Here is a 10409-nt window from a genome sequence, read left to right as displayed (position 1 = left end):
CCCCCCCCCCAAAACCACTCTATTCAGCAGTTGGGAGTGCACTACAACCCTTCACTGACCTTGGTACACTTTTTCTGGCTGTGTTCGCCCCTGCACAGCAAAAACCCAGACCTGAAGCTGAAATCTTCCAGTACCTGCCTCTGTATGGCTATTTGCAGGGAGCGCAGCAAACTTGGGTCACACAGAACTCATTATTTAATCTCTTCCTCAATTTTTAGGTCACACTGATTTCAATTTCAGCCTTATAAGAAGTCTTGTTTTCCTCCTTCCATGTTGCTAGAATTTTATTTTCTTTGTGTAGTCCTTTCTACCTGGAATCCTACTTCCAGCATACAAAAAAGGTATGTAAGTTTGCTACCTAACTTCAAACCACACGAGGTAAACAACACTAATAGGATAACATGCACTGACTTCAAAAAACTAACAAAGAAGTATTTATGCCAAGGACCTTGAATGCATTAAAAGTATTCTGAGTTCTAGTCTCTGTGATATTCTTTCACTAGAAATTCAAAAACAAACTAAATGCTAAACATCTTTCTAATACAGGAAGCTTAAACTTCCTGTTTGCAGTGGATGCAAACCACTACGTATTATTAAATTATCTTCTAGCTTTTTTTTTAAATAAAGAAAACGTGGAAACTTTTTTTTGCTTAAGCATATCACAAATAGAAGCACGTGTGGACTACAATAGAGGCATTATTATTAATTTAGCAAAATCCTAACTTTCATGAGTTAGTGTGTATGTATACCTATACTGATCACAAGTCAAATACTGTTTTATGATCTTTGGACAGATTAAACAAAAAACTTACAATTCTAGTATTAACTGCATTAGGACTCCAGAAGCTACAACAACAAAACAGTCAAAAGCTTTCAAAGGTTTCTTAAACTTTTTTCTTTTCCAAAAATGTTAAGTCTACAGTCTGCTCCTAATTATGCTTACCCAGGACTACAAAGCCTGGGACAGAAGAAACCATTGTGATAAAAATGATCCCAACCAACCGTTTACCTGAAAGGGTCAAGCAAATCTTCCAAGTGACATAACATCCAAGTTGTTACCTAAACAGATGTGAAGTTAGATTTAACTTAACAGAAAAGTAAGTCTCTACCTGATACAATAGTTCAGACTCTGGGAATGGACAACTAGTACTCAGCAATACTGACAAACTTGTAATAACCGGAAGTTAAAATATTTCCTGTGAGATGTGTTGTTCTATTCTTAAAATAGGTATTTCCAAAAAACTCTAGAGATGGGCAGCTTTCTCTAACAGAAGATACCATTCCAGTGATGGAGCAACAGGAAAAAGAAAGTATTTTTCCCTTTTGTGCTGCCTAGGACAGAAGACAGCAGCTAGTAGGGTTATCTTACATGTAAAAAAGTAATATAAACCCTAAAACAAACTCTTCTACAATTCAGTTCCCCACTCCCATCTCTAAGACGTGGGTTACCTCCTTAAGTTCTGCTGCCTTTGATGGGAAGAAGATGGTCAACCACAAAGGCCAATTACCATCTACGGATTATTCCCCCAAATTCAGAAGGGCAGAGAGACCTACTTCCATAGCTGCAGCTGGGGTATTTTTGGTAGTCCATTTAAAGTAGATTATATGCATTGTAATATGCACAGAACAAATGCTACTGAACTTCTAGAGTATTTAGTGCCACTCCTACCATCAGAGACACATGAAAGGGTGGCATAGGAGCACCAATTTTTTTTTTCTTGACTATCTGAACTTTGCTATATTCTGGTATTTGAGAATGCCTGTAATTTCACCACATAGTTGAAAAGCCATTAATCATTTAATATACTGAAGCATAAGAGTCTAGTAGTTTACCATTATTTTCAGCTAGCCTTCCATATTTTTGCTAAGTCATGAGCAGATGAGCCACAGGAGCTAAACATGCAGTCTTGTCGTAACTGCTATACATGAACTTCTGCTGAACCCACTTCTGGGGCTAAGAGCCTCTGTGCTACAAAATGAACGCTATACAACTAGATACGTGCAAATAGGATAAAAGCAACATACTCCATACTGAATGATGCTATTAGGTTTAATGCCAAACTAGAAGTTAGCATAGAAGAATAAATCCATTTAGAATCTTCATTACAATTTTCTCTCATTCTAGCCTCAAAAGATACACCTTATTCTGCATTTGACAGCAGAGACACCATTAGGCAGACAAGGTTCTTGTGGATCTGTGTGGTAGTAGAAGACACACTTAAGTTTTGAAAAATTGATAAATCAGTTTGTTAAAATAAATGCTCAAGCTACTTTACCCATTTTCATAGCTTTCTGAAATATTCATTGCATTTTCATCTTGTAATTTTTTCGTAAGAGTCTCTCCACTGTTAGGCATGCTGACAAACCCTCTAAAGCTGGTCACAAATATGCTGAAGAACTGCGTGGGTCAAGCATAAATAAGCTACTTGGACAACTGAAGAAACCAACAGTAACTGGTTATTTGTTAAAAAAAACCAACACGTAATACAAGAGGAGGAGACTACAGCTACAAAAGCTACTTCTTTCCGATTTTAACATGCTTGAAATGTCTCACTGCCTGTGAGCTGCTTACTGTTAAACTTTCCTTTTAATTCAGTTTTCTTTAATTATCCATGAGAAGAATTTTAATGAGTCTACAATGCTTTAAGATGCAAATCTTTTCTTTTCCAATGAATTCATTCATAGAAGTTGAAGCAATTCTAATTTTATTAACTCTAGTTTCAAAAAGGAACATTCAGTGAAGTTATTTTCTTAAAGAAAATGCAGATTAATTACAGTAGGAAATGCCTTCAAGTCAATTATACCTATAAAACCCAGTACTTCAACAGCCAAGCACCTCCTCCAGCATCACAACTACACCAGCACTTCATCAACTTCACCGAACTAGGCCTACCATATACTGTAGCAGTTTCTATACATGACTAAACAAATTACTTCCCAGGATGTAAGAAAGTCTCATTCAGCTACTTAGGTTACTTCTATACTAGTAAACAAAAAAACACCCAAAGAATGGCTCAAGCCACCCACTGCGAGCACCTTCCATGGGATGGTTTTGGTCTGCACAAACTGGCATTTCCCTAACCCAGGGGATAACCCAGGGCAGGGGCTGTTACTGGGAGATGAAGTTAATGACTACCCTGTCTGGAGGAGGAAGAGAAGGATGCAAGCTGTGCCAGGCCATTTGCCTTCAGAGCCAGAGAACATGATCTAGAATGTTTTATTTAGTGGTACAAAGCCATAGTGATTAGGAAAACATAAGACTAGTAAACATCTAACTTGATAGAAAGATATGACTTTTATTCCAGAGTATCTTGCACCACATCCAAATACCTAATTGCAGATAATGCAATTTGAAATGAAAGGAAAAGAAAGAAAACTTCGCATTGGGATTCTAAGGGGTCTATTCTCACACCAGAAACTTGCTTTGAAAATAACTGAACACAGAACAGGGGATATTTCAATGGTAAAAATGTGTCATCTTACGCAGCAAAAATTCATTTTTTGTCAGGATTGATTTAGTTCCTTCATTTTAGGGTAACTCTCCAAATTCCCACTTTGTTCTGATGATTCTTTGCAGAAAGCCACTAGGTATCTTCCACAGGCTTGCAACTAGGTTTCCAGAAATACTATAAAGAAAAAACAGGATTAAACTCTCTTGCAAGAAATCTCATTCTTTTTTCTTCTTCTGGTCATCCAAAACATTTTATGTGCTATGTTATATGCAGAAATCCAATCAGACAACCACTAATTACCTTGCTTGGATTGCATCTCGGGTTGAGTGGCTAGGTAACAGAATGGTCTCATGGAAGGAAAACAGCTGTTAATTCTCTAAAACTTGTACTTTCAGCAAATAAACAGAAAACCTCAAATATACATCTCTTCTATACATACTGTGTTTAGAAAGGATTTTTTTGTTCTGTTTTTCATATAATCTTCCTTAAACTAACTGATGGTTAGAACATTATTTTGACGCAATCAAGGATTCTCTGATGCTAAATCACTCCCCGGTAACAAAAGTGACAAAAGGGCAATTTATCAGGGGGGACTGGTGGAGAAGAGTTGCTTTTGGACTGTTTGACTGTAACAGAAAATTCACATGACTGATAAATTGTAGGTTTCCTGCAATTGTCAGCTACAAACAGTCCTGTCATTTTAACAATAGGTTTATGAACATCATGCTGCAAGAAATAGTTCTACGCAGCATCTGCCTTTATAGTTCTGGTACAACATTTCTAGGTACTCTTCAAGTTTCAAGTAATACATCCTAATAAATAGGGCTAGCAATGTACATAGAGTTGAGTAAGGAATGATCTTTACCTTTAAATGGTTTCTACATGCTGCAGTTTACGTGGTGCTATGGTCATTTTCTTACATGCCTATATCTAGCCACATGCAACTTGCACAAGACTGCACTAGACTCAGACTGAATTTTTGCAGTGGGATGGGCTGCTTTCTCCAGCTACAGGTTAAGATTTCCGGGTGTTGACAGGCTTACAAAGCTATGGAGGAAATTAAGAGGCAAATAAAGCTCACATATTGTTCACATACTTTGGTCTGCAATTATGATAGGTATCTTTCTGGAATTAGTGACTGATACTTAAAGTTCGTTGCTACAAACTTGCACTGTCACAAGATCCCAAGCAGAAATATTACAGAGGCCAAAACAAAGCGATGTTGTTACTAAGGTCAGTAACCAACAGAACCACAATGTGCCCATCAGCCTCAGCGTGGGTGGAACGTACAGCACCCCTTCATGTTTGGGACAGGATGTTTCCTCCCCCATTTCCTTACTTGTAAGGCAAGAATGTTTATGTTTTGCTTTTTTTTTTTTTTTTAAATTGTGTAACAAACATCTTAGTGTAAAACAATGCTTTTTGGTACAAGCATGTTGTTAAACTGGTAGGCCCATTGTTATTCCAGACTCTCAACACTGAGTCTAAAACAAACAAAAAAAAAAACCCTCACCCCACAACAACCGCCAGCAAAACATCTAATAACCTTTACAGTTTTTATTTCAAAGGCTTTGTTACATTTATTTACAAAACGGGCACCAATTCTAATCTTTTTTTTCATTATTTCAAATTAGCCCTCTTCGAGCATGGCAGTTTTTCAACTTGCTACTAATTGCAGCATGCTGTCTGCTGTGTTCCTGGACGGCTGTTAACTGCATTTACTGTGATTATATACAGCTTTCACACACAACACATTCACAGATATTCCGCCTCCCCCCCCCCATTTCTCATAAAATTAAAGATTTAATTTTGGCCTCTAAAACATTTTAGCTAAAATAAAAACACAATCAACTCCACAGTTACTCTTAAACAAGAGTAAGTTTCAGAGTTTAAGCAAAATTCTAAACCCAAAGATGTCTTCAAACATTACTGTGGCTAAGCCTCCATTAAGTCTTAGTAAACAAATGAGTCTCAACGCTTACCTTAAAGATCAACAAATTTACGCTAGCTTGGGCCAAGGAGAAGATGCTGAGGGCAGATTCCATAATGAAAAGCCCCAGGTAAGCAACATCTTTTTAAACTCACATACACTTTTAATACCAATTCATTTCTAATGAAGGAATTCAGATTAGGAAAAGGACAACTTTTACCCCTAGCTGTGTCTCCCCATACTTGCAAAACTGAAGAGAATTTATCCATACTCAAATCAGCATCTGTAGGCAAAAACAACAAGACTACCTCATGTACATTCGCCAGGTGAAGCAGTTTATCCCACAAAACACTTTGCTATCCAGAAGCATAACCAGCTTCATGTATTAATATTTCTCGAAATTTCCAGTAGCAATCTCTCTGTAAAAATATTTTCTCTCATTGACCATGCCACAGCAACAGGAATTTCATTTTGCCTTTCTGAACAATGCATTCTGCTCTCTAGGGAATTGTTCTACAACAATACAGAGAAAAAACACAGATTAATTTGTGCAAAGGTTCTGGAGTCTGAGTGCCAATAACGAAAGCATCTTAGATTTGCCTGTAACTACCAGTTTGTACTAATTAAGGAAGAGAATCATAAAGAAAAAAAAAAAAGTAGCTGCAAATGCACATCTGGAAAAAGAGGCAGCTGTTTCTGAGCAACTGGGAAGAGGCAGAACATCCTGTCAGGTCAAGAAGACAGTTGGTCTGAGGACACGCACATCTAGAAACAATTTTGCTGCTTCTTTCTAAGGAAAAGATTGGTTTAGAGTCAAATTAAATAGCTTGCGTTTTCACATTTACCTCTAGGTGTTCATTTAACCCGTCATATTTGCAGTCAAATTTTCTACAGGCCCAAACCACTTAGAGATGCCCAGCCTTTAACCAGTCAAAGCTGTACTACGAAAACAGTTCTTACTCCTTCTGTATTACTAGGAATTAAAATTAATTACTACAGATTGTTGCACATTTTAATTAAAACTTGCCTCAGAAAAATCCTCTAAAGATGCTAGTCACTCACTATACACTGCCCTATAATAGCTCAAAACAAATGCCATCATTTAAATTTTCTTGCAGATACGATCTTTTACTTTCCATCACAGGCAAAAAGATTTTCCGAAGAGCTTGTTTCTGTACAAAACATCCTTTAGAGATATTAATTATGGGTAAAAAGTTCCAGTACCATTAAAGATCCATTACATGAAACTGTTATACTTTAAATAGCCCTTTTAAAGTATATTTTAAGTAAAACTAAAAGTCATAGGTTAAAAGTATTATTTAAAGGGTGTTTTCCTAACAGCTTTGTAGAAATCATGGTACCTGTTCAGGTTTGGATGCTGAAAGAATCCAGCTCAACACCAAGGAAAGTCTGTTGTGATTCTGATTTTACCTTCCAGAAGGACTACTCAAGCTCTTTATGCGTTATATTATATATGCACTATTATCTTTAGTGTGACTGAAAACAGACACAAGTTTCAAGCCCTCAGATTCCTGCTTTTTTTTTCAGGTGTTCATAATGAAAGTTATTCTTGGAACTTCTTTACAAAAATCAAGGGTGCTGCAAGAAACCGCAGCGGCAATTCAGCAGATTGTACTCTTACCTCTGTCTCCAGGATGCTGTTGCCAACAACAGCTTCACAGTTTAGAAGGCATGATTAATGAGAAATGGTAACATGGCCAGATAAAAGACGGAAATGCAAACAAGGAGATTCCATGCGAATTTCATATAGCAGAGATTAAAAGATAAATGCATAATTCTTGTAGCACATAAAGATGCTGTGTGCTCCCAAGGCCAGGTGTGAGGCAGTGTTTTGACTTGTTTTGTACCAACAGTGGGAATACCTATTTCAGAACCCAAGGCAGAGTCCTCTGGTGGTTAAAAGAAACTGGCAGTAGGATCTAATTATTCCCCAATCCCAGTCCAGCCCTGCCTACTTGCAGAGAACGGAAATTCTCTGGTAGGTTTCCTGTTTACACCTACATGCAAATTTGATACTGTGCAAGTAAAAAATGACGAAGTCATTCATAATATTACGTGCAGCAGGAGAGAAAGTAAGGGAAAGAATAGTAAAAGAGATCAGCTGTTCATCTGAGAAATGTATAAGCAACTACTGCTTAGGAACAACCACAGACTTAAGGAGGCAAGGTGTGTAGCAAAAGAAACAGAACTCAGCATATACACACTTGATCACCAGGTTTGTTGAGTAGAGGAACCACCACTGTAATTGGTGAGAAATATGTCTACAGGCTGTATTACATTTATTACTAATTATGACAAATAAAATAAGTAAAATCAGCTACTGAAGATTCCAACTCTGTTCCATAAATACAGTATTGATAAATAGGAAATGTTTTGCTTCAGACAGCTAGAGAAGTAGTGTATTCCCCACAGGTACCAGGATGACTGCAGTTCCCAGACTAGAGCGATGCAGGAGATGCAGATGATGATGTGAAGAATACTGATGGACTGATCTCTCTCCTATTTTTGTAATCAAAACCACCAGCCCTTACTACTTTTCCCACTAATTCTTTGAATAAATAAGGAGTTTGGTTGTACCAACTGGAACCAAAGATGGAGAAAACAAATACTGACTATTAAAGATAAAAGTAAATATAACCTGATAGCTCCCTCTAATAAAATGAAAGGAAAGTAAACAAAGCAGCAGGCTCAATCCTCTTAAGCAAAGATCCATACCAGCAAAGTTTTTGGCTCTTACTAGTAAGAAACCACCCACGAGTCTGAGTTCATATTATATTTACCAATATCTATGGATACCTACATTAGGGTTTCTACTCACAGAAATTACATACTGTCTCTTTACAACGTACTATAAATTGATCTGTGACATTCATTATGTGCTTTGAAAGCCTGTCACCCGCTGAAGCATTCAGCTACGGCAAAGCTATTAACAGATTTATCATTTCTTCTTACACAGGAATATTATCTTCAGGACTATAGGATTATAGCTAATTTATCTTTAAGGTGAACACCATTATTAAATAAACTGGGTTTTCCCCCTTAAAAAAGGGACACACAATTCTCAGCCTACAAGTTTACAGAGTAACTTACTATAGTTATTTCAGAAAATAATTTCTGTATTTATTTTTCAATATAAATTCACAATTGCAAAACACAGCTTTACAAGTTCAGCTGCTGATAATTACGCTTAAAAGAAAATAATAGTTACCAACGCTCATTTCTTTCTTGTGGTTTTGAACTGTTCCTTTCATTGATATTTTGGGTTATTTTCCTGTAGATTAGCTCCCCCTCCTTTAGTAAGTCTACATGCTCAATAGAAGCAGGAGTACACAAAGAACAGATCGCATTAATTCAATCTTCTAATAGTTTTTACGTGAAATACAGTAGAAAGTTCATTATAATGACACTAGAGCTTTAAACCATCAAAAATTTTCATTCAAAATCCACACTGCCTTTTTTTCTTTTTTTTTTTTTTTTCCTTTGTTTTCCACTGTTAGGCAATGCAACACGGTTCTTTTCTTTATGGTCATCTTAACTTTTTACCTGTACTGCGATTGTCAGAGCACTGCAGCCTTTGGGTTATCATAACCAGAGGAGATGTTCTTGTTTTATAGAGCTGTTTCCAGGAATAAAGAACTGTTTCCTGGAATAAAAAGTAATTGTAAGCATTTCTACTCGAGTTTGAACAAGATCTGTTCTTAGTTCATACAGCTTTTCTGTATTTTTCACTTGTCATTTTCAACCTTGATCTGTTGTCATCTATGAAAACACGCTTTTACTCAGCTCCCACAGCAGTACCAGCTACCTCCTTTCACCTGAGCGCTGAATAATTAATTGAAGACCTTTGGTCGCTTGGAGACAGATGAAAACTCACCCAGCTTCCCAGCCCACTGTCGGCAGGCCGGCTTGAAGAAAGGGCGAGCAACAAATGCAGAGCGGGGGGGGGGGGGGGCCCTTTTGCCCAATTAATTTTAAAACGCCCTAAACACTGAGGAAAAAGGCGTCAGAAATCCAGTCTTTATTAACTAACGAGACCCACTTCTTTACACGCAGCCAGCGCTCGCTTGCCAGGAGCGGGGAAGTTTGTACGAGGGTGCTCGTCGGACTCTCCGGAGGGCCAGATGCGAATGAGTGCATTTCACGGGAGAGAAAGGAAGGAAAACTACCACCGATTAAGAAGGCTGACGTGAAATTGCACTTGAGTGACCAAAGCCCATGATACCTGACAGAAAGAAAACCGCCCCTCAGCGGAGCCGCCGCCGCCTCCTCCTCCTCCTCCTCCTCCAGGAGGAAGGCGGGAAGTGACCTGCCCGGGCCGCTCCCGCCACAGTGCGGCGTCTCCCCTCTCCTCACAGCCGCCCCCCCCACCTCCGCTCCTGAGGCGCCGGGCGGAAAAACAGTTCCCCCCCCGCTCCCCCCCCGGGAACGTACCGGCGATGACGTCACGCGCGGGAATTCTAGACCGTTCCAAGGCCGTGACGTAGGGCGGCGTCATTCCAGAAGATTCGGCCGGCGCCCATATAAAACCCCGCGGAAGAGGCGGAGCAACGGCGATCGGGGCGGCAGGAGCGGGGCGGCAGGAGCGGGGCGTTCCGTGGTGGTGAGCGCGGCCCGGTGGGCCTCAGTGGGATGCCGGGCGGGGGTGGCCCGCTCTGGGCCGCGCGTCCCGGGCGGGGGCGTGACGGGGGGGTAGCGGGGAGTCACTAACGCGGAGCGTCCTTCTGCAGGGCACCATGGTGAAGGAGACGGAGTACTACGACATCTTGCAGGTGAAACCCAATGCCTCCTCCGAGGAGATCAAGCGCGCCTATCGCAAGCTGGCGCTGAAGTACCACCCGGACAAGAACCCCAGCGAGGGCGAGCGGGTACGCGGGGGCCGGGGTCGGGCTTGGGGGCTCGGTTTGGGACCGGGAGCCGGTGGGCCGCCCGCGGTGAGGCGGCAGCGCTCCCGGCGGCACCTGCGGCGGGGGGGGGCGGGGGCGGGCGGGGGTACGCACACCCCCCCT

General features: G+C 40.1%; 1 protein-coding gene across 1 annotated transcript in view; it reads left to right on the top strand.

Moving 5' to 3' along the window:
• The first annotated feature begins 9950 nt into the window (after positions 1-9950).
• Positions 9951-10409, top strand: part of DNAJA4 (DnaJ (Hsp40) homolog, subfamily A, member 4) — a 5842-nt gene continuing 5383 nt past the window's right edge. The window contains exons 1-2 of the mRNA XM_010571670.1: positions 9951-10003; positions 10131-10268. Of these exons, the coding sequence (XP_010569972.1) occupies positions 10137-10268 (132 nt within the window). The 5' untranslated portion in view covers positions 9951-10003; positions 10131-10136. The remainder of the gene's footprint in view (positions 10004-10130; positions 10269-10409) is intronic.

This window comes from Haliaeetus leucocephalus, unplaced genomic scaffold (genome assembly GCF_000737465.1).
Source record: "Haliaeetus leucocephalus isolate CR32 unplaced genomic scaffold, Haliaeetus_leucocephalus-4.0 Scaffold339, whole genome shotgun sequence".
NCBI lineage: Eukaryota > Metazoa > Chordata > Aves > Accipitriformes > Accipitridae > Haliaeetus > Haliaeetus leucocephalus.
Note: the sequence above shows the minus strand (reverse complement) of the source record. Positions and strands in the feature narration are given on the sequence as shown.